Source organism: Oncorhynchus mykiss, chromosome 13 (genome assembly GCF_013265735.2).
Source record: "Oncorhynchus mykiss isolate Arlee chromosome 13, USDA_OmykA_1.1, whole genome shotgun sequence".
Taxonomy (NCBI): Eukaryota; Metazoa; Chordata; class Actinopteri; order Salmoniformes; family Salmonidae; genus Oncorhynchus; species Oncorhynchus mykiss.
Window position 1 is genome coordinate 60,150,253 of NC_048577.1, and position 27,416 is coordinate 60,177,668.

The 27,416-nt window shown below is 41.0% G+C and overlaps 1 protein-coding gene across 1 annotated transcript in view; it reads left to right on the top strand.

The window, feature by feature from the left end:
• The first annotated feature begins 12,493 nt into the window (after nucleotides 1-12,493).
• The window catches only part of LOC110486982 (cytochrome P450 2K1-like), a 20,713-nt gene continuing 5,790 nt past the window's right edge, over nucleotides 12,494-27,416 (top strand). Inside the window, exons 1-5 of the mRNA XM_036941780.1 lie at nucleotides 12,494-12,697; nucleotides 18,984-19,146; nucleotides 19,307-19,456; nucleotides 19,559-19,719; nucleotides 19,890-20,069. Of these exons, the coding sequence (XP_036797675.1) occupies nucleotides 12,494-12,697; nucleotides 18,984-19,146; nucleotides 19,307-19,456; nucleotides 19,559-19,719; nucleotides 19,890-20,069 (858 nt within the window). The remainder of the gene's footprint in view (nucleotides 12,698-18,983; nucleotides 19,147-19,306; nucleotides 19,457-19,558; nucleotides 19,720-19,889; nucleotides 20,070-27,416) is intronic.

Here is a 27,416-nt window from a genome sequence, read left to right on the forward strand (position 1 = left end):
AACCTCTACGCTAGTTCTACGATGTTCATAATCCTAACCACTATCCTTATCTTAACCATGGTAGGATAATTATGTTAATTATCCCAACCTCTACGCTAGTTCTACGATGTTCATAATCCTAACCGCTATGTTAATGATCCTAAACGCTACTTTAGCTGCTACAGATGCTAAAGATGCTAAAGATGCAACAAGCAACCTGGCCTCTGATCAATACACAGTTGTCAATGAGAGGGCAAGTCGGATAATGACGTACCAATGTATGTTTTGTGTGGGATGTTGCTTGTAGTTACTGTAGTCCGCAGATAGACATTATTGATAAAAGGGGCTGAAGCTGCCTGACCATACCAGTATGCCCTGCTGTTGTGTGCTGTCCCAATGTATTCACTTACCCATCCAAAAGATTGAGCAGAACCTTTGAGCACACAGCAATCACGTGCAAACAATTGCGCACAACCAGAGGAGATCAAGGAGAGGTATCCCTTGGCTAGCCCCTCTGCAACAGAGCATTGAGTGAGGCTGAATGAGATGCATTAGTATAAATATATGCAGTACCAGTCAAAAGTTTGGACACCTACCCACTCCAGGGTTTTTCTGTATTTTTACTATTTTATAAGGGACCAGGATGACTGATCCGTGTAAAGGAAAGAATGAATGGGGCCATGTATCGTGAGATGTTGAGTGAAAACCTCCTTCCATCAGCAAGGGCATTAAATGGCTGGGTCTTTCAGCATGACAATGATCCCAAACACACCGCCCGGGCAACAAAGGAGTGGCTTCGTAAGAAGCATTTCAAGGTCCTGGAGTGGCCAAGCCAGTCTCCAGATCTCAACCCCATAGAAAATCTTTGGAGGGAGTTGAAAGTCCGTGTTGCCCAGCAACAGCCCCAAAACATCACTGCTCTCTAGAGGAGATCTGCATGGAGGAATGGGCCAAAACACCAGCAACAGTGTGTGAAAACCTTGTGAAGACTTACAGAAAACGTTTGACCTCTGTCATTGCCAACAAAGGCCAACTACTTATTTTCCACCATAATTTGCAAATAAATTAATAAAAAATCCTACAATGTGATTTTCTGGATTTTTTTTTACAGGCCTCTCTCATCTTTTTAAGTGGGAGAACTTGCACAATTGGTGGCTGACTAAATACTTTTTTGCCCCACTGTATCAACCGGGACAATTGGCTTTTCAGTAGGAGCGAGAGGAACAATGGCCGCCTTTGTCTATTACGCACAAATCACTCAGAGCCACCACCTGACCCCTGACGCAATGTTGTTGTTCACGCTCATTTTTCAAAATAAAAGCCTGAAACTATGTCTAGTGGCTGTTAGACATTACACGTTAGGGGAGCCATAGAAAAAGGAATCCCTTTAGTTGATATCCCTTTCCATGGTCAATAGGGATGAATAGGAACGTAGAGGTTTCAAAATAAGAGTCACTTTCTGATTGGATTTTTCTCAGGCTTTCGCCTGCAATATCAGTTATGTTATACTCACAGACAATATTTTTACAGTTTTGGAAACTTTTGAGTGTTTTCTATCCTAAGCTGTCAATTATATGCATATTCAAGCATCTGGTTCTGAGAAATAGCCCGTTTACTTTGGGAACGTTATTTTTCCAAAAATGAAAATAGTGCCCCCTAGCCTTTAACTAACTAAATAATCACAGAAATGCACAAACAAACAAAGTAGATATGGTTACAAGGAAATGATAGGGGATGTGCCCTAGTGGGCTAAACCGGTATGGCGGCTTGGTAGACAAAGATTTGCTCTTATTCTGTCAGTATCGATAGTCTCAGAGTTTAACCACGTGGTATGTTTAAGAATTCAGCAACGAGGAATCCATGGTCTCTACTCAAACCTTAGCTCCCTTTGTGATTGAGGTACTGGTCTACTGGGAAATTCCCAAGGTGGGGGTTATATCCAGAACCTAGGAAAGGGGTGTCCCATGATGCCAGATGATTGTCTGTGCTCATGGGGCGGGCCTATGACTTAGTTAAACTCCAAAGGGAATTGGAGTTTCCTTCATTAAACAGTTTAAAATCGCATTACATAATTTCACAAATAGTTTCATCTTTACTCATTAATTGTATACAACAATTAGATGCAAGCCCCACAACGGAGACTCTTGTATAAATAGAGTTCTGGTAATGTGGCTTTATTGTCTCTCATGAGTTTCACAAACATTAAACGAAATGTACCGGTCGTAGATGGATTCTCCCCCGACCGTGTACACCTTCTCCAAAATATGGACATTGTTCAGTTCTCAAGTTCTATGATGGAGATGCATCAGATGACCTGGCCTCCACAGTCACTGTTGGTAAAATTATGATTAAAATGACTGAACAAATCGTTTTAAATGGAACTGTAACTAAGTAAACTTATACTCTGTTTTGTTATATCTGATTAACTATATGAGTTCATAAGGTGGGATTGTGAGACACGGACAAGGAGTAATAAAGGTTAATGAACACTGTTCCAACTAGGAAGAAATGAATGGGTTGGGGACTGTGTAAACAAATAAGGTTGTTAGCCTATGGTTGACCCTACAGAAACTTAGCTCTGGGGTTTTTAGATAAGGCAGTGAGGGCATTCCTAGGTTTTCTGTTAATCAGAACTGTCAGTTCAGTGGTGATCGGTAATGTTGAGGGGTCAAAAGTTATCTGGGAGTGTGTTAGTAAGTTAGAATGAACTTTTCACCTCACTTTGTCCCGGTCGAGAGGAGGGGATTCTGTTAACCTCTAGCGTCGAGCAATCCCGTATCCGGGAGCGTAATCATAGCCTCAAGCTCATTAACATAATGCAACGTTTCCTATTCATGAAAATCGCAAATTAAATGAAATAAATATATTGAAACACAAGCTTAGCCTTTTGTTAACAACACTGTCATCTCAGATTTTCAAAATATGCTTTAACCAAAGCTACACAAGCATTTGTGTAAGAGTATTGATAGCCTAGCATAGCATTAAGCCTAGCATTCAGCAGGCAACATTTTCACAAAAACAAGAAAAGCATTCAAATAAAATAATTTACCTTTGAAGAACTTCGGATGTTTTCAATGACGAGACTCTCAGTTAGATAGCAAATGTTCATTTTTTCCAAAAATATTATTTGTGTAAGAGAAATAGCTCCGTTTTGTTCATCACGTTTGGCTAAGAAAAAAAAACGAAAATGCAGTCAACACAACGCCAAACTTTTTTCCAAATTAGCTCCATAATATCGACAGAAACATGGCAAACGTTGTTTAGAATCACTCCTCAATGTGTTTTTCACAATTCTATTCGATAAAAACTAATTCCTGGCAGTCGGTTTCTCATCCAAGGCAAACAGAAAAATACTGCAGCTGGAGATTACGCAATAATTGCGACGGAGGACACCAAGCGACCACCTGGTAGATGTAGTCTCTTATGGTCAATCTTCCAATGATATGCCTACAAATACGTCACAATGCTGCAGACACCTTGGGGAAAACGTGGAAAACGTAAGCTGACTCCTAGCTCCTCCACAGCCATATAAGGAGTCATTGAAATGAGGCGGTTTCAAAAAGTGCGGCACTTCCTGATTGATTCTTTATCTGGGTTTCGCCTGTAACATCAGTTCTGTGGCACTCACAGACAATATCTTTGCAGTTTTGGAAACGTCAGAGTGTTTTCTTTCCAAAGCTGTCAATTATATGCATAGTCAAGCATCTTTTCGTGACAAAATATCTTGTTTAAAACAGGAACGTTTTTCATCCAAAAATTAAAAGAGCGCCCCCTATATCGAAGAAGTTAAAGCAATGAAATGAGGTCATGGATATAAACTGCTGCTCGTGATTAAGTGGGAGCGAGCTCAGAGAATAAATTCTATTACCTATTATTGAAAGACTGGTCTGCGTCTATTTTATGCAAACAAGAAATCTTAGAAATTCTCATAAAATAGATTAAGGGTTTTCAATTGATGAAAGCACATTGGCCTCTACCCAATATAGATGGTTTGGGATGAGTTGGACCGCAGTGTGAAGGAAAAGCATCCAACAAGTGATCAGCATATGTTGGAACTCCTTCAAGACTATTGGAAAAGCATTCCAGGTGAAGCTGGTTGAGAAAATGCGTGAAAAAGTGTGTTAAGATGTCATCAAGGCAAAGGGTGGCTATTTTGAAGAATATAACATGTATTTTTATTTGTTTAACCTTTCTAGCGCAGGCGTTCCGCTAGCGACCCACCTCGACAACATCCGGTGAAATTGCAGAGCGCGAAATTCAAATTACAGAAATATAAATATTTAACATTCATGAAAATACAAGTGTTATACATCAAAATAAAGCTTAACTTCCTGTTAATCCAGCCGCTGTGTCAGATTTTTAAAAGGCTTTACATCGAAAGCACACCATGCGATTATCTGAGGACAGCGCCCCGCATATATAAGCATGAAAAACATATTTCAACCAGGCAGGTGCTTTTTCAAGAGAGGCTTTATTACTGCCACTTATAATGAGTTTGGTACACATCTGGTGGATAGAGAGCCGTTTATTATGTTCAACATACAGTGCCTTGCGAAAGTATTCGGCCCCCTTGAACTTTGCGACCTTTTGCCAAATTTCAGGCTTCAAACATAAAGATATAAAACTGTATTTTTTTGTGATGAATCAACAACAAGTGGGACACAATCATGAAGTGGAACGACATTTATTGGATATTTCAAACTTTTTTAACAAATCAAAAACTGAAAAATTGAGCGTGCAAAATTATTCAGCCCCCTTAAGTTAATACTTTGTAGCGCCACCTTTTGCTGCAATTACAGCTGTAAGTCGCTTGGGGTATGTCTCTATCAGTTTTGCACATCGAGAGACGGAATTTTTTTCCCATTCCTCCTTGCAAAACAGCTCGAGCTCAGTGAGGTTGGATGGAGAGCATTTGTGAACAGCAGTTTTCAGTTCTTTCCACAGATTCTCGATTGGATTCAGGTCTGGACTTTGACTTGGCCATTCTAACACCTGGATATGTTTATTTTTGAACCATTCCATTGTAGATTTTGCTTTACGTTTGGATCATTGTCTTGTTGGAAGACAAATCTCCGTCCCAGTCTCAGGTCTTTTGCGGACTCCATCAGGTTTTCTTCCAGAATGGTCCTGTATTTGGCTCCATCCATCTTCCCATCAATTTTAACCATCTTCCCTGTCCCTGCTGAAGAAAAGCAGGCCCAAACCATGATGCTGCCACCACCATGTTTGACAGTGGGGATGGTGTGTTCAGCTGTGTTGCTTTTACGCCAAACATAACGTTTTGCATTGTTGCCAAAAAGTTCCATTTTGGTTTCATCTGACCAGAGCACCTTCTTCCACATGTTTGGTGTGTCTCCCAGGTGGCTTGTGGCAAACTTTAAACAACACTTTTTATGGATATCTTTAAGAATATCATGGGGCGGCAGGGTAGCCTAGTGGTTAGAGCGTTGGACTAGTAACCGGAAAGTTGCGAGTTCAAACCCCCGAGCTGACATGGTACAAATCTGTCGTTCTGCCCCTGAACAGGCAGTTAACCCACTGTTCCCAGGCCGTCATTGAAAATAAGAATTTGTTCTTAACTGACTTGCCTGGTTAAATAAAGGTAAAAAAAAAAAAAAAAAAAAAAGAAATGGCTTTCTTCTTGCCACTTTTCCATAAAGGCCAGATTTGTGCAATATACGACTGATTGTTGTCCTATGGACAGAGTCTCCCACCTCAGCTGTAGATCTCTGCAGTTCATCCAGAGTGATCATGGGCCTCTTGGCTGCATCTCTGATCAGTCTTCTCCTTGTATGAGCTGAAAGTTTAGAGGGACGGCCAGGTCTTGGTAGATTTGCAGTGGTCTGATACTCCTTCCATTTCAATATTATCGCTTGCACAGTGCTCCTTGGGATGTTTAAAGCTTGGGAAATCTTTTTGTATCCAAATCCGGCTTTAAACTTCTTCACAACAGTATCTCGGACCTGCCTGGTGTGTTCCTTGTTCTTCATGATGCTCTCTGCGCTTTTAACAGACCTCTGAGACTATCACAGTGCAGGTGCATTTATACGGAGACTTGATTACACACAGGTGGATTGTATTTATCATCATTAGTCATTTAGGTCAACATTGGATCATTCAGAGATCCTCACTGAACTTTTGGAGAGAGTTTGCTGCACTGAAAGTAAAGGGGCTGAATAATTTTGCACGCCCAATTTTTCAGTTTTTGATTTGTTAAAAAAGTTTGAAATATCCAATAAATGTCGTTCCACTTCATGATTGTGTCCCACTTGTTGTTGATTCTTCACAAAAAAATACAGTTTTATATCTTTATGTTTGAGGCCTGAAATGTGGCAAAAGGTCGCAAAGTTCAAGGGGGCCGAATACTTTCGCAAGGCACTGTAGGAGGGCCAAGCACAGGAAGCAGCTCTTTCAGTTGTTTAGTTGGAATAGGGTCCAATATGCCGCTTGAAGGTTTAGAGGCCATGATTATTTTCATCAATAACAAAGAACGCGCTTCATCCACGAGCATGGAAACACTACAGCCAAAATGGGAGCCACTTAGAAAAACTACAACTTCTAGCTCATTTTTCCAAAAACCAGCCTGAAATTCTTTCTAAAGACTTGACATCTAGTGGAAGCCCTAGGAACTGCAATCTGGGAGGACTTTGCCTCATAATAAACATGAAAGCCATTGGAAACAGTGGTAGGCTGAAATTATATATTTTTTGGATGGTTTGTCCTCTGGGTTTCACCTGCCATATCAGTTCTGTTATACTCACAGACATTATTTTAACAGGTTTAGAAACGATAGAGTGTTTTCTATCCAAATCTACCAATCATATGCATATCCTAGCTTCTGGGCCTGTAAACAGGCAGTTTACTTTGGGCACGCTTTTCATCCGGATGTGAAAATACTGCCCCCTAGCACAAAGAGTTAACACTTTTTTGGTTACTACATGATTCCATATGTGTTATTTTATAGTTTTGATGTCTACACTGTTATTCTACAATGTAAAATGTGTTCTAAAATTAGAATACTGAACAACAAAGTAACAGAGATATTTTCAATTAATAGTGTACAGAGTGAAATGCAATGACGCAGAGTTAAATATCAACAATAAATTGAGCGTATACAACTCTGAAAAAAAGGCTCTGTTGCCAGAGTAGGTTTTACTCTCTTTAGACTGGGACCAAATGTTATATGTGGCGGAGTTACATTTATTCAATAAGAGTTCAATTTACTGTCATTTTTATTCTGCGGGCTATCCGGTACACCAGTCTCTATAGGCAGACTTTATCTGTATGATTTATCCCTTCAGCTATCCAATAAATATGGCTCCATCTTTACGGTTCACTTTGGACCCACAAAAGTGGTCATCCTGGTAGGATACAAGACGGTCAAGCAGGCGCTGGTCAACCATGCAGAGGAGTTTGGGGACAGGGGAATGCCTCCTGTGTTCTAAGATTTTCCCAATGGAATGGTAATGTTGGATAAGTCAAACTTGCATTCTACACAATGGTCTGTCAAGCAGGCATACTTAGTGCTGTAACTCCAGCCCCAAATATGTCTGTTGTTCCCACATGCTTCAAGAGGGCCACCATTGTTCCTGTTCCCAAGAAAGCTAAGGTAACTGAGCTAAACGACTACCGCCCCGTAGCACTCACTTCCGTCATCATGAAGTGCTTTGAGAGACTAGTCAAGGACCATATCACCTCCACCCTACCTGACACCCTAGACCCACTCCAATTTGCTTACCGCTCAAATAGGTCCACAGACGATGCAATCTCAACCACAATGCACACTGCCCTAACCCATCTGGACAAGAGGAATACCTATGTGAGAATGCTGTTCATCGACTACAGCTCGGCATTTAACACCATAGTGCCCTCCAAGCTCGTCATCAAGCTCGAGACCCTGGGTCTCGACCCCGCCCTGTGCAACTGGGTACTGGACTTCCTGACGGGCCGCCCCCAGGTGGTTAGGGTAGGCAACAACATCTCCACCCCGCTGATCCTCAACACTGGGGGCCCACAAGGGTGCGTTCTGAGCCCTCTCCTGTACTCCCTGTTCACCCACGACTGCGTGGCCACGCACGCCTCCAACTCAATCATCAAGTTTGCAGACGACACAACAGTGGTAGGCTTGATTACCAACAACGACGAGACGGCCTACAGGGAGGAGGTGAGGGCCCTCGGAGTGTGGTGTCAGGAAAATAACCTCACACTCAACGTCAACAAAACTAAGGAGATGATTGTGGACTTCAGGAAACAGCAGAGGGAACACCACCCTATCCACATCGATGGAACAGTAGTGGAGAGGGTAGTAAGTTTTAAGTTCCTCGGCGTACACATCACAGACAAACTGAATTGGTCCACCCACACAGACAGCATCGTGAAGAAGGTGCAGCAGCGCCTCTTCAACCTCAGGAGGCTGAAGAAATTCGGCTTGTCACCAAAAGCACTCACAAACTTCTACAGATGCACAATCGAGAGCATCCTGTCGGGCTGTATCACCGCCTGGTATGGCAACTGCTCCGCCCACAACCGTAAGGCTCTCCAGAGGGTAGTGAGGTCTGCACAACGCATCACCGGGGGCAAACTACCTGCCCTCCAGGACACCTACACCACCCGATGTCACAGGAAGGCCATAAAGATCATCAAGGACAACAACCACCCGAGCCACTGCCTGTTCACCCCCTCTATCATCCAGAAGGCGAGGTCAGTACAGGTGCATCAAAGCAGGGACCGAGAGACTGAAAAACAGCTTCTATCTCAAGGCCATCAGACTGTTAAACAGCCACTACTAACATTGAGTGGCTGCTGCCAACACACTGACTCAACTCCAGCCACTTTAATAATGGGAATTGATGGGAAATTATGTAAAATATATCACTAGACACTTTAAACAATGCTACCTAATATGATGTTTACATACCCTACATTATTCATCTCATATGTATACGTATATACTGTACTCTATATCATCTACTGCATCTTTATGTAATACATGTATCACTAGCCACTTTAACTATGCCACTTTGTTTACATACTCATCTCATATGTATATACTGTACTCAATACCATCTACTGTATCTTGCCTATGCCGCTCTGTACCATCACTCATTCATATATCTTTATGTACATATTCTTTATCCCCTTACACTTGTGTCTATAAGGTAGTAGTTTTGGAATTGTTAGCTAGATTACTTGTTGGTTATTGCTGCATTGTCGGAACTAGAAGCACAAACATTTCGCTACACTCGCATTAACATCTGCTAACCATGTGTATGTGACAAATAAAATTTGATTTGATTGATTTGATTTGAAATATTTGACAAAGATTTTATTCTCTCATAACATTATTAATTCCTGACACCTGCACAATGTGACTTTTATACAGGTATTCTGTTTGCCAATGGAGACTCATGGAAAGAGACAAGACACTTTGCCTTGGCAAACCTTAGACTTTGGCATGGGCAAGAAAGGAAGTGAAGAGGAAATTCGCTACCTAATTCAATTGTTTGAAAAACATGAGGGTAAAAATTTGAAGTTCCGATTTGTGAAAACCCCAAATAAGATAACAAATATATACATTTTCTTAGTTTCGCTAATTATGTTGGTCTTTGTGAGAGGGAAAGCATTTGACACAACCCAGCCAATGAATTATGTTGTCTCCAGCATAATCTCCAACATTGTGTACGGCAGCAGGTTTGAATACTCTGACCCCAAGATCCAAGCCACTGTGAATCAAGCCAATGAGAACCTCATAATTAGTGGCTCTGTTTCAATGCAGGTACATGATGTTTACTTTGTTTCTCACTCTTAGCGAAAAAATAACAAACTGGTCACACTTGACTAAACCAGGAAAATAAAATAAATATTGGATTTGTAGCGGGCTACATTTATGCTTTACTTTTGGTTTATGGGGAGATAGTTGTACAACATGTTCCCATGGCTGGGGCCTTGGCTGAAAACCAATAAGCTTTTGTTAAAGAATATTGACAACAACAAGAAGGAGATGAGGGAGGTCTCCAGGAACAGTGTTGAAGTTAAAACCTACAGGAGGTTACAGTATCTCTCCAGGAACAGACAGGATGGTAACTCTCCAGGAATATGGTTAGAGTTAACCTACAGGAGAGTAGCTCCACAGGAACAGGGTTGGAGTTAAAACATAATAAAAGAAAACTACAGGAAAATAGCTCTCCAGGAACAGGTTTGGAGAGCCCTGTGATAGAGGACGGCATAAAGATGAAGGTAGCCGAAATAGCAGTGGGCTGCGTTCAAACCCATGCAGCAGTGGCATCTGTTCTGGAGGCTAGACCATCCTATGCCATACCCTTTTGACAAATAATTCCCACCCTTTAAATGCATTGTGTTTTCTGTTGTTCTCTGAAGGTAGTCATTTTGGCTCATCCTCTTCCTTTATTTTACAGACCGGGTCCAGGAGGAGATCAGCAGCATCATAGGAAGTCGTCAGCCCTTAGCAGAGGACAGGAAGAACCTGCCCTACACTGATGCAGTGATCCATGAGACGCAGCGACTAGCCAACATTCTACCCATGGCCATCCCTCACACCACCAGCTGAGACATTACCTTCCAGGGATATTTCATCAAGAAGGGGACGCTTGTGTTTCCTCTACTGACGTCTGTCCTACAAGACGGGAGCGAATGGGAGAGCCCACACACCTTTGACCTCACCCACTTTCTGGATGAGGAAGGTCGATTTGTCAAGAGGGATGCCTTCATGCCCTACTCTGCAGATGATTCCACTGTTTAATTTAAACTATCAGTCATGAATTAAATAAATCAGATTTCATTCTATGGTTCTCATTACTTTGGCCCAGAGAGAGTTGAGGGGATGGAAGTTTCTGTGACAAATATCGATATTGATAACACTAAGTAAATCATTCAGAATCCATGGTGCTTCTAAACTTTTTTGGCATTGCTTTGACCCAGAAATGTTATGGTATAGTTGATGGTATAGAAATGTGTGAACAATTTTACATATATTAATATTGTTGTCTTCCTCATGTAATCTTCTTCCAGGTTGTAGGGTGTGTCTGGGGGAGGGTCTGGCCAGGATGGAGCTCTTCCTCTTCTTCACCTCCCTCCTGCAGCGCTTTCATTTCTCTCCTCCTCCTGGAGTAACAGAGGATGATCTGGACCTCACACCATTACTGGGGTTGACCCTCTACCCTTCACCTCACCAGCTGTGTGCTGTGAGCCGGATCTGTGATGAGAGACCCATCCCTCATAATGGTTTTGGTTGAATTTGACTGCTCTACATTGTGACAATGTAATTAATCGATACAAAGCAGCGCTACTTTGTGTATGTCCAGAATGCTTGTTTTTTTGCTTGATGTCCTGCCTTGTCTGGGACTATAACTGTTGCCCAGCTTAGCAAAGTCAATCAGTTTTCTAGCTAATGTTCAGTAGTTGACACTAATATATATACATGACTAGCAAGCATACTTATTTCTTAGTTCTAGCTAGCAAATATGGTTAACACTAACTAACCAGAAGCTTGCTCCAGCAAGAGTGTAAGTTATGCTGCCTACTTTCCCTCCATGAGTGGTACCAGTTATGAAAGTACACTTGAAACAAAGAAAGACTGCATTTACACAGAATTTTGACCAATCATATCAGCTCTTTGGGCAAAATACCAGAATTGGGATGCCTGTGTAAACGCAGCCAAAAAGTCTCAAAAAGTTGTTTACAAACTGTTCGCTACCTAGCTGAGAAAATCCAACTTATTGCACCTTTAAGCTTTCTTGTCCTATTCAAACAGGCCAACCAAAGGTACATAACACTAACAATGTCAGTTATTTATAACAGTTAGATGACTGACTTCTCTAAGCTTGGATACACCCCTAAGATAAATAAGGCGTATACTTCTGATTAGCCTTGGTTAGCAGTGAGTCAGACTGCTCCATATAAATTGCAAATCAATGAGTATACTTGACATCGGCAGCTTTTTTTTCTAGTTGGAGTCTGGATATTCAATTCCAACGAATTCCAAATCCAAAATTCCTGGAGTCGTGCACCAAAAATCCACTCAGAATGTTTGTATAGAATATACCTCGGCACAACACTGTGATCTATCAATCCACTGGGCACACACACTGGTTGAATCAACGTTGTTTCCACGTCATTTATATTTCACACCCCACTAAAGTGTCAAATGTGAAAGACTCCCCAAAATGTGTGTATTTGTGAAAAAAGGTTGGAAATATGCATCTAATAGTTGCTAAATGATATTCAAAAGATGGTGGTTAACAGAGTCAAACCTCAAAGGTCTGTAAATGTTTATTTTTTACACTTGCCTTCAATTGTATCTAGTGTTGATCAAGGTCTAATATACTATGGGAAATCCTCATAGGACCTTCGCATAGATAAGAGCACATTTTTTTCAGAATGTTTAGCCCCTCCCCTGAGGCTGTTCCATGCTCTATAAAAGGTGAGCCTCCATTGGCAGGCAGATCAATGAGCAGGAAGTTGTCACTATTTTTAGCCCTGTTAGAGCTGTTTGAAGATGTCTCTTTTAGAATGTCTTCTCCAGACATCGAGCACAGTGACACTGCTGGGGGCTCTGCTGTTTCTGCTGGCCCTTTACCGCCTCTCCTCTGGTTCCAACTCTGAGGAACAGGGGAAGCAGCCTCCAGGACCCAGGCCTCTGCCCCTGCTAGGTAACATGCTCCAGCTGGATCTCAAGAGGCCCTATCGCAGCCTCTGTGAGGTGAGAGGAAGTCCTGAGATTAAACTATGTTGTGGTTGTTGATATGATCTGTGACATTGTTTTATCTGGCTAAATATTTTCAAAATGTTGGTATTTTAGCAGGTATAAAACCTCCAGTTAGTTTCAATAGGCATGTATTGTCAAAGCAATATGTTGTGTACATGGTGTTTCAACCAGTTAGCAATAGCTTTTGTCAACACAGGAGCCCTCTAAAATGTTTTTATTTTGATGTGGCCCTACTTTCCACACTCGCTCTGAGTTCATGAATGTTTTCAGAGAATGTTCCTCCATTAATGTTCCATTTCAGTTTTTTAAATGCCAAGTGTTGTCAAATAATACAGGTGAAATGATGACCACTGTCCATTCACTCACATAATAGAGGCATTTGGCTTGAAAATCTGTATCTGTCATAAATGCTAAAAAGGGGTAAAAACACACAAAACAATCCTATCTTAATAGTTTTCTTGTCACAAACCAAACAACTCACCAAAATAGCCCACACATCCTTCAATCCAACTTCTATTGCAACAATATCACTCCTGAAGATATGTGTCAACATAGAATTATACTTTATTTGTTACAAAACTGCTTCCAACAACCTTTAGCTCAGGTTTTTATATTTACATTTCATGCATTGTTTACTTCACAGGGCGTTTCGTAACACCTGCATTGTTTAAAGTCACACACTGATCTCCACAGTCTGTTTGGTTGATTTATTTTGAATAACTTCTAGATGCTTTGAACAATGTTCAAACAATAAAGCTTACACCCCACTACTGTTTTAGGTTAACAGATGAGGGATGGGGCTGGAGAAATATAACCCCTCTGAAATTATAGACAAACCTATGGATGCAATGACTGACCATCCATAATAATACAATTATAGTTTTAACCATGTTTAGAGGCTACATGTATTTATTTTTATGTTTAACAATCTCATACTTTGGGTTCTGATGGGGTATGACAGTTGAGCTAAGCTCACAAGGTATTTCTAGTTATATTCTTCAAGAATCAATAGCTATAATTAGTAATTTAAAAGTGGATGTACCAATGGCAGAATGACCCTTTTAAACTGGTTTACTCTTTAGAACTCAGCGTTTGTTTGTTTGTAAACAATGTGATTCTAAACAAACACTGTATAGCTTCACAACATTGTTAAGGGCTAGATTGAATCCGATCGCATTTGTCCACTATGCACGTTTTAAAGGCAATGTTCCCGCATTCTCAGAGATCACGTTCACGGTAAAAGCTGCATATGTCGGCTCAATTGGATATTACCTTTACATTCTGCATTGTCCAAATCAGCAATCGGATTGAATCCTGGCCTAAAAAGATCCTTTCACGGATGGTCAGTCCTTGCATCCATAGCGCCATCTGTGAATTTGAGTGGTTGCATTTCTCCAGCCCCATTCCTCAGCTGTTTACCAAATTAAGTGATGGGATGGATGTTTTGATGTTTGAATTATAGACTGCAGCTTTAAGATTGGTGTAAAACTCAGGAAAACATTGACAGACAGCTCGTGGAAACACCCTTGTGGTCATTGCCTGGTAAGGTAAACAATGGGCCACATGTCATTATGAGCCTAAATAGTACACTCCCAGTCAGTGTTACACGGAACCCAAACCGGCTGTGCGTGTGCTCCATCGTGCATAAATGTATTTTGTCCCCCCACACCAAACGCCATCATGACATGCAGGTTAAAATATCAAAACAAACTCTGAACAAATTATATTAATTTGGGGACAAGTCGAAATCATTAAACTATTTTAAGGCAATTTAGCTAGTTCGCTTGCACTTGCTAGCCAATTTGTCCTATTTAGCTAGCTTGCTGTTGCTAGCTAATTTGTCCTGGGATATAAACATTGAGTTGTGCATTTCAGGTAAAATAACAAGGTTCTACTCCTACAATTATTCCACATATAAAACGGTCAATCGATTCTAGTCATCTCTCTTCCTTCCAGGCTTTTTCACCTCTTGACTTTATATTGCGATTGGCAACTTTCACAAATTAGGTGCATTACCGCCACTGACCTCGTTCGTCTTACAGTCACCGAGGAGATGGCACTTGGGTACCCGCGTGGGTATAACCAATGAGGAGATGGCACTTGGGTACCTGCTTCTATAAACCAATGAGGAGATGGGAGAGGCAGGACTTGCAGCGCGATCTGCATCAGAAATATAACTAATTTCTATTTTAGCCCTTGGCAACGCAGGCACTCGTTGGAGCACGTGAGCGCAATAATTGAATAACATAGATTTCTACATTTATTTTGCAATACTCAAGCATGCGACTACAAGATGTCTTTTTATTCATTTATTTAACTAGGCAAGTCAGTTAAGAACCTATAGGACTATGCTAAAACGTCAAGTGTTGCTGTCATCATTCTTGCTGCTTCCAGTTCAGTAGCAGTACCTTTCGAGATCTCAACTAAACAGAGTAGACTATAGCCTATGTATACGTGGTCGAGAGAAGCACAGGGTAGTTATCTTTCCAATTTAATATATTTCCTAAATAGGCCTATGATTAGGCTATAGTTTACTACATTGCCTAGAAATAGGGCTAAATATTGATCACCCATATTTCTGTCTGAAAATCTTCTCACTCCTAAAAGGTAGGCTATAAAAATAGCTCAAGAGAAAGTGCACGTTTCTCCAACTCTGCTCTCTTTAAACTACATCTAGCATATTTCCTGATATTGCCCAGTAATAGAAAGGGCCATGTGAGAATCTCAGCTAATTTATCCCATGTCTTAAGTTATTTTTGCGCATTTGATATTGCCTATAGGGCGCAAAATAGCTGGGACCATGGCTGGCTAATGAGCTGCTTCACATAAGCCTAAATAACATTGTGGGACTTCGGTTAGGTTTGGGACCAGTTATTGCGGTAGCGGGTGGAAGAGCGGGCAGACCTCTACTGTGCACCATGACAGTGAAGCCTTTAACTTTAGAGCTATTTATGACTTTGTCAGTGTGAAAAGTAGGGAACTAGCTAGGGAAACTGACAGATCAATACCGTTATATTGCCATACTGACTACTCCTAAATCCAGTCAGATGAACACTCCAAACAGCCTTCCCGACAACTATGAGGCGTCCGCATGGCCCTAAAGCACACAGTTGCCCCAATTTGATCACATTCCAATGATAAAACTGGGGGGAACAAAAATGCAATTTCAGATACGTCCCCCCACATTATGAAATTGTATTTTTGTTCCCCCCAGTTTTATAATTTAAATGTTATTTTAAAAAACGTGCCAACGTCCTTTAGGACCATGCGGATGCCTCAGTTGTCGGTAGGCTGTTTGGAGTGTTCATCTGACTGGATTTAGGACTGCACAAACACAACAGAGCGTGCTGACAGGCTGTGTGAAGGAAAAGCTCCCCCCCATCCCCAGTGAAAGTCCTGTGTATAGTACTTGTAATTTACCACTGACAAACATATTCTTCTATTCCATTGTGTGGGTTGTCCTACAGTTGATGTAGCTTGTGTCATTGGGGCTAATCATAATGGTGGGGAGGTATTATTATGATTATTTCACTTTCCATCTCCTTTTGTCTTTCCACTATCATCAAGCTGTAATGAGACATTTTAGAAAATTAAACATATATTCGGTCTGCATAGCTTCCCAGGCAACCACCGCATTAGGAATGCTGTGATACAAAAATCAGCTTTCCCAAGGCAAAGGGGATATGCTGTGAATTCTGCGAAGACAGACCCAACATACTGTAAGTCATAGTTAGGGCTGTGGTCATGAAAGAGCCGGTGATTGTCAAGCAAATAACTGCCGGTCTCACGGTAATTAACCGTTAATTAACATAAGCACATTTACCATCTGCTGGCTTCCACACAGCCTACAAGCCACACATGCAGACCTTCGGAACATCCACATTTTAAAAAGTCTAATAAATTCATGTAATATAGCCTACACCATCACAATAAATCCATTATTTATTTTAGAAACATGATATGAAGAAAATGTAGTCTATTTCAGAAGAACAGAATAGCATACTCTGAGTTGTCCTTATGTTAGGCCCTGATCTGGCTGTGCCATATGGCTGTGGGCTCACTAAGTTCATTCAGCAGACAAGATTTGCTTGGAATTCCGTGGAAATATTTGATAGTATGAAGAATGAAATTTAACATAGCTGAAAAAAATAGAAAGGATATTTGCACACATGCGGCTATTCTGTGTTGAGCAGTTAAAGAAACAGGTCCTCCTACATGCTTCATTTAGAGTTATTTATGTAGCTTTGGTTGTCATACAAATGTTGGGCTAAGTGTTTTGATTTTTAATACATTCTAAGGCTGCATGATGCGACTAATATTAATTTGAAAAAAGCATGAAAGGCATGAGCTCTGCTTTGTTTTTTGCGCAGGCTGTACACACTTCATCAGTCTGTCATTCACAGTTTGACAAGCGATTGATAATGCCTCGAAGTTCCTTGCTGCATTCCCTTTGTGTACAACCTAAAAACAATATCCATGCCTTTTGCAGCCAGTGGCCGTCTTGCCTTTGTATTTCAACTTTGGTTACTTTCTTTGCTTTCTGGCCCACAGTGAAGGGGGGTACGGGGACTAAGGGGGAAATGGGTCGTGGTTATCTTTATATGCATTCCTTTTGGTTTTATACCTGTAACCCTCTGAAGAAAACAAATTAAACAAGTTGGTCACCACAACAAAAAATACATTTCAAGCTACGTAGACAGGCTCCTGGATCTCCTCTTCAACGAGGTCACACTTGATCCAGCGTCGTATGTGGGGAAGCTGTGTGCGCTGTCCATCCCAGGACCCCTGTCTGCCCAGTATGAGAGGCCTGACAAGTAGGAGGTCAAAGCTGGATTTGTCTCCCGCTTATATCTTGGGGGTGACTGTGGCCAAGTGGGTGACTGAAGCGGGGTACATGGTTCCCCCTCCTCTCCCGCTCCCCTCACCATCAAGCTCTGTAGTTTGTGGCATTTCCTAAAGCCTAAGTAATTCACTTTTACATGATATCAATATTGTTACTTTGTATAGTTTTATTTCAAGCATTCAGATGGAAGATGAGTGTTATACATTGTACGAATCAGTGTGATCCTGCACACTGTAGTGAGGCCGGATGCCTACAGTATATTAGGATTATGGCTCTAAGAATCTATATACAGTGCCTTGCGAAAGTATTCGGCCCCCTTGAACTTTGCGACCTTTTGCCACATTTCAGGCTTCAAACATAAAGATATAAAACTGTATTTTTTTGTGAAGAATCAACAACAAGTGGGACACAATCATGAAGTGGAACGACATTTATTGGATATTTCAAACTTTTTTAACAAATCAAAAACTGAAAAATTGGGCGTGCAAAATTATTCAGCCTCCTTAAGTTAATACTTTGTAGCGCCACCTTTTGCTGCGATTACAGCTGTAAGTCGCTTGGGGTATGTCTCTATCAGTTTTGCACATCGAGAGACTGAAATTTCTTCCCATTCCTCCTTGCAAAACAGCTCGAGCTCAGTGAGGTTGGATGGAGAGCATTTGTGAACAGCAGTTTTCAGTTCTTTCCACAGATTCTCGATTGGATTCAGGTCTGGACTTTGACTTGGCCATTCTAACACCTGGATATGTTTATTTGTCGTTCTGCCACTGAACAGGCAGTTAACCCACTGTTAGGCCGTCATTGAAAATAAGAGTTTGTTCTTAGCCTACCATTTAGGAGCACAATTTGCAGGCATAGACAAATAAATGGCTATTCAATACTGAAGACCCATTGAATGTTTTCCCCAATTGATAAAGCAACTTCGCTCGAATGTGCACTGCACACTCGATCGTATTGTCTTCATTATTTGATAAACAACGTTAAATTAACACTATGACATCCGGCATGCTGGTAAGTAGCTTGCAAGCTAAAAACCACAACGCATGAAAAGGGGTTAGTTATCAGTATCGTTCTGCTTGAGCTATTTTACAGTTTGTAAACAAAAGATATATGATGACAGATTTAAAGTGTAACATATTTAAACTGGTTAAGATTATAAGAGCCACCATTGGTGTTTTTAAAATGGTCGGTTTTACCTGAAATTGAATAAAGCCAGAAGTAATGCCTGCCTCATGAATCCAAGTGTTTGACAGGGGGGGAAGGGACCAGTAACTTTATCAGCTTTTCCAATGTACCAGCTACAGTACTTTTCATACTTGGGTCAAACTGCTATGAACTGGTTACATTGAAATATCTTCAAATTTGATGAAAAATATGATTGTCACTGTCCGGGACCTTTAATAAACCATGCATTTAGTCTTATTTTATGTTCTACAGCTATCCAAGAAATATGGGTCTGTTTTCACGGTTCATTTTGGACCCACAAAAGTGGTCATCCTGGCAGGATACAAGACGGTCAAGCAGGCGCTGGTCAACCATGCAGAGGAGTTTGGGGACAGGGGCATGCTTCCTGTGTTGTATGATTTCACCAATGGACATGGTAATGTAGTATATGAGAAACTTGTAATCCCGGTTAACTGTTGCATTCAACAATATTCTGTCAAGCAAGCATATTTGGAGCTATAAATATGTGACAAATATATGATTTTCTCCTGTCATGATTAGTTCCTGACACCTGCACAATGTTACTTTTTAAATAGGTATTCTGTTTGGCAATGGAGACTCATGGAAAGAGATGAGGCGCTTTGCCCTGACAAACCTTAGAGACTTTGGGATGGGCAAGAAAGGGAGTGAGGAGAAAATCTCAGAGGAAATTCACTACCTGATTGAAGTGTTGGAAAAACATGAGGGTAAGAATTCGTAGGTCTGATTTTGAAAACCATAAAAAAGGATTACATAAAAAAAATCCTTATGTTTTCTAATTGAATTTCTGATCTTGATCTTTTTAATAGGTAAAGCCTTTGACACAACCCAGCCATTGAGTTATGCTGTCGCCAACGTAATCTCCAACATTGTGTACGGCAGCAGGTTTGAATACTCTGACTCCAAGTTCCGAGCCACAGTGGATCGAGCCAATGAGAACCTACGAATTGCAGGCTCCGTTTCAGTTCAGGTACTGTACTATGTGCTCATGATGTTTACTTTGCCATTATTCTCAGAGTGAAAAACAAACTGGTCACACTTGACTAAACCAGGAAAATTTAAAAATTATTCAAATTTGTACTGGGCTACTGGAATAATAGAGAGTAATTCATGCTTAACTTTTTGTTTACGGGGAGATAGTTGTACAATATGTTCCCCTGGCTGGGCCCTTGGCTGAAAAGCAGGAAGCTTTTGTTGAACAATATTGAGAACAACAAGAAGGAGATGAAGGAGCTGGTGCGGGGGCTGAAGGAGACTCTCAACCCTCAGATGTGTAGAGGCTTTGTGGACTCGTTCCTCGTCCGAAAGCAAACCCTGGAGGTATGAAATCTCACTACAGTTAAAAACATCTCAATTAAAAACAAGATAACTCATGTAAAATATATAGGTTCAGAACGTTTGTGAAACAGCACAGTTAGAAATATATGGCAAATATAAATCAAGCTGAATGGTCTTCAGAGATAGATGGGTGGGGTTGAGGGTAGCTTTAAGGATACAAACAAACAAAAGATAACTATTGTATAATACATTGTGTCTGTAAAATGAAAGTGTGTATAAGCTGGAAGTAGAAGCCTAAGTCTTGTTGTCCATTAGTTTACTGCAATTAGGGGCGGGGTGGAAGGGTTAATGAAAAATAATAAAGGTAAATATATTTCAACTCTCTCTCTCAATTCAATTTCAATTCAAGGGCTTTATTGGCTTGGGAAACATATGTTAACATTGCCAAAGCAAGTGATGTAGATAAAACAAAAGTGAAAGAACAATAAAAATGTACAGTTAACATTACTCACAAAAGTTCCAAAAGAATAGAGACATTTAAAATGTCATTATGTGCAAGTAGTTAAAATACAAAAAAGGGAAAATAAATAAACATAAACACTGGTTGTATTTACTATGGTGTTTGTTCTTCACTGGTTGTCCTTTTCTTGTGGCAACAGGTCACAAATATTGCTGCTGTGATGGCACACTGTGGTATTTTGGGGGGCCAAATAAAACCATCCGCAGGACAAATTAGGGCACAGACTGCACGGGCTGCCAGATGGGGAAACCTTACATAGACTGACCAGGTAAATACAGCTGAAAGCGATGATCCCTAATTGATGTCACTTGTTAAATCCACTTCAGTCAATGTAGATGAAGGGGAGGAGACATGTTGTAGATGAAGGGGAGGAGACATGTTGTAGATGAAGGGGAGGAGACATGTTGTAGATGAAGGGGAGGAGACATGTTGTAGATGAAGGGGAGGAGACATGTTGTAGATGAAGGGGAGGAGACATGTTGTAGATGAAGGGGAGGAGACATGTTGTAGATGAAGGGGAGGAGACATGTTGTAGATGAAGGGGAGGAGACATGTTGTAGATGAAGGGGAGGAGACATGTTGTAGATGAAGGGGAGGAGACATGTTAAAGAAGGATTTTTAAGCTTTGAGACATGGCTTATACATGCATACATACATGCATACATACATGCATACATACATGCATACATACATACATACAGTTAATTAGTTAGTTAGTTGAAGTCAGAAGTTTGCATACACTTTAGCCAAATACATTTAAACTCAGTTTTTCACAATTCCTGACATTTAAAAATTCCATGTCTTAGGTTAGTTAGGATCACCACTTTATTTTAAGAATGTGAAATGTCAGAATAATAGTAGAGAATTATTTATTTCAGCTTTTATTTATTGCACCACATTCCCAGTGGGCCAGAAGTTTACATACACTCAATTAGTATTTGGTAGCATTGCCTTTAAATTGTTCAACTTGGGTCAAACATTTTGGGTAGCCTACTAAGAGCTTCCCACAATAAGTTGGGTGCATTTTGGCCCATTCCTCCTGACCGAGCAGGTGTAACTGAGTCAGGTTGTAGGCCTCCTTGCTGGGACATGCTTTTTTTAGTTCTGCCCACAACTGTTCTATAGGAATGAGGTCAGGGCTTTGTGATGGCCACTGCAATTCATTGACTTTGTTGTCCTTAAGCCATTTTGCCACAACTTTGGAAGTATGCTTGGGGTCATAGTCCATTTGGAAGACCCATTTGCGACCAAGTTTTAACTTCCTGACTGATGTCTTGAGATGTTGCTTCCATATATCCACATAATTTCCTTTCCTCATGCAGCCATCTATTTTGTGAAGTGCACCAGTCCCTCCTGCAGCAATGCACCCCCACAACATGATGCTGCCACCCCTGTGCTTCACGGTTGGGATGGTGTTCTCTGGCTTGCAAGCCTCGCCCTTTTTCCTCCAAACATAACGGTGGTCATTATGGAAACACTGTTCTATTTTTGTTTCCTCAGACCAGAGGACGTTTTTCCAAAAAGTAAAATCTTTGTCCCCATGTGCAGTTGCAAACCGTAGTCTGGCTTTTTCAGTGGCAGTTTCTGACCAGTGGCTTCTTCCTTGCTGAGCGGCCTTTCAGGTTAGGTCGATATAGGACTTGTTTTACTGTGGATATAGATACTTTTCTACCTGTTTCCTCCAGCATATTCACAAGGTCCTTTGCTGTTGTTCTGGGATTGATTTGCACGTTTCGCACCAAACTATGTTAATCTCGAGGAGACAGAATGTGTCTTCTTGAGCGGTATGATGGTTGCGTGGTCCCATGGTGTTTATACATGCGTTCTATTGTTTGTACAGATGAACGTGGTACCTTCAGGTGTTTGAAAATTGCTCCCTAGGATGAACCAGACTTGTGGAGGTCTACAATTTTTTTTGAGGTCTTGGCTGATTTTTCTTTTGATTTTCCCATGATGTCAAGCAAAGGTAGGCCTTGAAACACAGCCACAGATACACCTCCAATTGACTTAAATAATGTCAATTAGCCTATCAAATCAAATGCCCTTCGTACATCAGCTGATATCTCAAAGTGCTGTACAGAAACCCAGCCTAAAACCCCAAACAGCAAGCAATGCAGGTGTAGAAGCATGTATCAATTCAGGTATCAGAAGCTTCTAACGCCATGACATAATTTTCTGGAATTTTCCAAGCTGTTTAAAGGCACAGTCAACTTAGTGTATGTTAACTTTTGACCCACTGGAATTGTGATACAGTGAAATAATCTGTCTGTAAATAATTTTTGGGAAAATGTCTTGTCATGCACAAAGTAGATGTCCTAACTGACTTGCCAAAACTATCGTTTGTTAACAAGACATTTGTGGAGTGATTGAAAAACAAGTTTTTTTTTTGTTGTTGAATTTTTACCCCTTTTTCTCCCCAATTTCGTGGTATCCAATTGTTGTAGTAGCTACTATCTTGTCTCATCGCTACAACTCCCGTACGGGCTCGGGAGAGATGAAGGTTGAAAGTCATGCGTCCTCCGATACACAACCCAACCAGCCGCACTGCTTCTTTACACAGCGCGCCTCCAACCCGGAAGCCAGCCGCACCAATGTGTCGGAGGATACACCGTGCACCTGGCAACCTTGGTTAGCGCGCACTGCGCCCGGCCCGCCACAGGAGTCGCTGGTGTGCGATGAGACAAGGACATCCCTACCGACCAAGCCCTCCCTAACCCGGACGACGCTAGGCCAATTGTGCATCGCCCCACGGACCTCCCGGTCGCGGCCGGTTACAACAGAGCATGGGCGCAAACCCAGGGACTCTGATGGCACAGCTGGCGCTGCAGTACAGCGCCCTTAACCACTGCGCCACCCGGGAGGCCACGAAAAACGAGTTTTAATGACTCCAACCTAAGTGTATGTAAACGACTTCATATATATTATACACACAGTGGGGCAAAAAAGTACTTAGTCAGCAACCAATTGTGCAAGTTCTCCCACTGTAATTTTCATCATAGGTACACTTCAACTATGACAGACAAAATGAGAAAGAAAATCCAGAAAATCACGTTGTTGGATTTTTTATTAATTTATTTGCAAATTATGGTGGAAAATAAGTATTTAGTCAATAACAAAAGTTTATCTCAATACTTTGTTATAAACCCTTTGTTGGCAATGACAGAGGTCAAACGTTTTCTGTAAGTCTTCACAAGGTTTTCACACACTGTTGCTGGTATTTTGAGTTCCACTGAGAAGTTCCACCTGTTGTCTATTCCATTTGCACAACAGCATGTGAAATTTATTGTCAATCAGTGTTGCTTCCTAAGTGGACAGTTTGATTTCACAGAAGTGTGATTGACTTGGAGTTACATTGTGTTGTTTAAGTGTTCCCTTTTATTTTTTTGAGCAGTGTATAATATAACCCACACACAGTGCATTGGGAAAGTATTCAGACCCCTTGACCTTTCCCACATGTTGTTACGTTCCAGCCTTATTCTAACATGGAATACATGCATATTTTTCTTGATCAATCTACACACAATAACCCATAATGACAAAGTGAAAACAGGTTTTAATGTCTCACAGTTGACGGTGCATGTCAGAGAAAAAACCAAGCCATGAGGTCAAAGGAGTTGTCCGTAGAACTTTGAGACAGGATTGTCGATGCACAGATCTGGGGAAGGGTACCAAAAAATGATCGAAGCATTGAAGGTCCCAAAGACAAAGGTGGCCTCAATCATTCTTAAATGGAAGAATTTTGGAACTACCAGGACTTACTAGAGCTGGCTGCCCAGACAAACTGAGCAATCAGGGGAGAAGGGCCTTGGTCAGGAAGGTGACCAATGGTCATTCGGACAAAGCTCCAGAGTTTCTCTGTGGAGTTGGGAGAATTTTCCAGGACAACCATCTCTGCAGCACTCCACCAATCAGGCCTTTATGGTAGAGCGGCCAGATGGAAGCCACTCCTCAGTAAAAGGCACATGACAGCCCACTTGGAGTTTGCCAAAAGACACCTAAAGGACTCTGACCACGAGAAACAAGATTCTCTGGTCTGATGAAACCACGATTGAACTCTTTGGCCTGAATTCCAAGCGTCACGTCTGGAGGAAACCTGGCACCATGTTTTTCAGCGGCAGAGAGACTAGTCAGGATCGAGGCAAAGTACAGAGATATCCTTGATGAAAACCGGCTCGAGAGCGCTCAGGACCTCAGAGTGGGGCGAAGGTTCACTTTCCAACAGGACACACAGCCAGGACAACATAGGAGCGGCTTTGGGACAAGTCTCTTAATGTCCTTGAGTGGCCCAACCACAGCCCAGATTTGAACCCAATCGAACATCTCTGGCGAGACCTGAAAATAGCTGTGCAGAGGCGCTCCCATCCAATGTGACAAAGCTTGAGAGGATCTGCATAGAGGAATGGTGATAAACTCCCCAAACACAGGTGTGCCAAGCTTGTAGCGTCATACTCAAGAATACTCTAGGCTGTTATCGCGGCCAAAGGTGCTTCAAGAAAGTACTGAGTAAATGGTCTGAATACTTATAGAAATGTAATATTTCAGTTTATTTTATACATTTGTAAAAATGTATAAACCTGTTTTTGCTTTGTCATTATGGGGTACTGTATATGCATTGTATATTTACTGAATGCACTGTATATTTACAACAGCAGTATTGGGGATTGGGAATTATGCTGACAATTACATTGATGGAAGCTGCAATCTCTCTGCAATATTAAAGCTGATCTACCCCCCCACACACAATTTTTTTGAATTAATAACTTTCATGTAGGGATTTAGTGTGCATTGAGAAATATGTAACTGGCCCATGTCATAGAGAAAATATAGGAGCGATTGTGCTGAAATAGCATTGGGCCCATGCTGCAGCGGTATACTGTACACTCAGTGTACAAAACATTAGGAACATCTCCCCCCTTTTGACCTCAGAACAGCCTCAATTCGTTGGGGTAGGTATGGAATCTACAAGGTGTCAAAAGCATTCCACAGGGATACTAGCCCATGTTGACTCCAATGCTTCCCACAGTTGTTTTAAGTTGGCTGGATGTCCTTTGGGTGGTGGAACATTCTTGATACACATGGGGAAAATGTTGAGCGTGAAAAAACGTTGCAGTTCTTGACACTCAAACAGGTGCTCCTGGCACTTAAATCTTTTGTCTTGCTCATTCACCTTCTGAATGGCACACATACACAATCCTTGACTCCATTGTCTCAAGTCTTAAAAATCCTTCTTTAACCTTTCTCCTCCCCTTCATCTACACTGATTGAAGTGGATTTAACAAGTGATATCAATAAGGGATCTTATTTCGCCTGGATTAACCTGGTCAGTTTATGTAAGGTTTCCCCAACTGGCAGTCCGAATTTGGCCCGCGGGTGGTTTTAATTGGTCCCCTAGGTTTTCTGGAATTAACTTTTTTTTCTTCATTTTATTATTTATTATTTTTTACACTTAAGGGAATTTTTATCAATGATGACTAATTATGTATACGTTTCAATCAGGACTGAATAATCCGAATACTATCGTGTTACTGTATATGTATGAGTTTTCATTCTTGATCCCAGTACTGAAAATAGTGTGTGTGTGTGTGTGTGTGAACATGGGCAAAAGTTAGAACAATGACTGTCTGTTCCTTGGTACAAATGAATTAACTATCTCCAGACTGTCTAGAATGCTTATCTACACTGACTGACCTTGGCTCTAGGCGAGGAGGGAAGGCTTGAGAGCTATAGGGCCTTTCTACCAGTGTCAAGAAGAGACGAAACATTTAGAAAACGCTGACGTCATTTTCAGTTTATAACCTGTGGTAAAATGTGTATTTACTCAGTACTCTCTTGATTAACCTTTCTGATCTCCCCATCCCGGATCCGGGATCGTGAATACAGACTCAAGCTCATTACCATAACGCAACGTTAACTATTCATGAAAATCGCAAATGAAATGAAATAAATATGCTAGCTCTCAAGCTTAGCCTTTTGTTAACAACACTGTCATCTCAGATTTTCAAAATATGCTTCTCAACCATTGCAAAACAAGCATTTGTGTAACAGTATTGATGGCTAACGTAGCATTTAGCATTAGCATTCAGCTGGCAACATTTACACAAAAAAACAGAAAAGCATTCAAATAAAATCATTTACCTTTGAAGAACTTCAGATGTTTTCAATGAGGAGACTCTCAGATAGCAAATGTTCAGTTTTTCCTGAAAGATTATTTGTTTAGGACAAATCGCTCCGTTTTCTGCGTCACGTTTAGCTATGAAAAAACCCCTGTATCCAGGATTGTGTAAATCTATCAGCAAGCTCATTAGCATAACACAACGTTAACTATTTATGAAAATCGCAAATGAAATGAAATAAATATGCCATCTCTCAAGCTTAGCCTTTTGTAAACAACACTGTCATCTCAGATTTTCAAAATATGCTTCTCAACCATAGGAAAACAATCATTTGTGTAAAAGTAGCTAGCTAGCGTTAGCATTTCGCGTTAGCATTTAGTGTTAGCATTAGCGTTAGCATCCAGCACGCAACATTAACAAAAACATAAAAGCCTTCAAATAAAATAATTTACCTTTGAAGAACTTCTGATGTTTTCAATAAGGATACTCTCAGTTAGATAGCAGATGCTCAGTTTTTCCAAAAAGATTCCTTGTGTATTAGAAATAGCTCCGTTTTATACATCACATTTGGCTACCAAAAAAAATCCGAAAATTCAGTCCTCAAAACGCGAACTTTTTTCCAAATTAACTCCATAATATCGACTGAAAACATGGCAAACGTTGTTTAGAATCAATCATCAAGGTGTTTTTCACATATCTCTTCATACATCGTTCTTGGACACATGCTTTCTCCCCTGAATCAAATGGTAAAGTTGA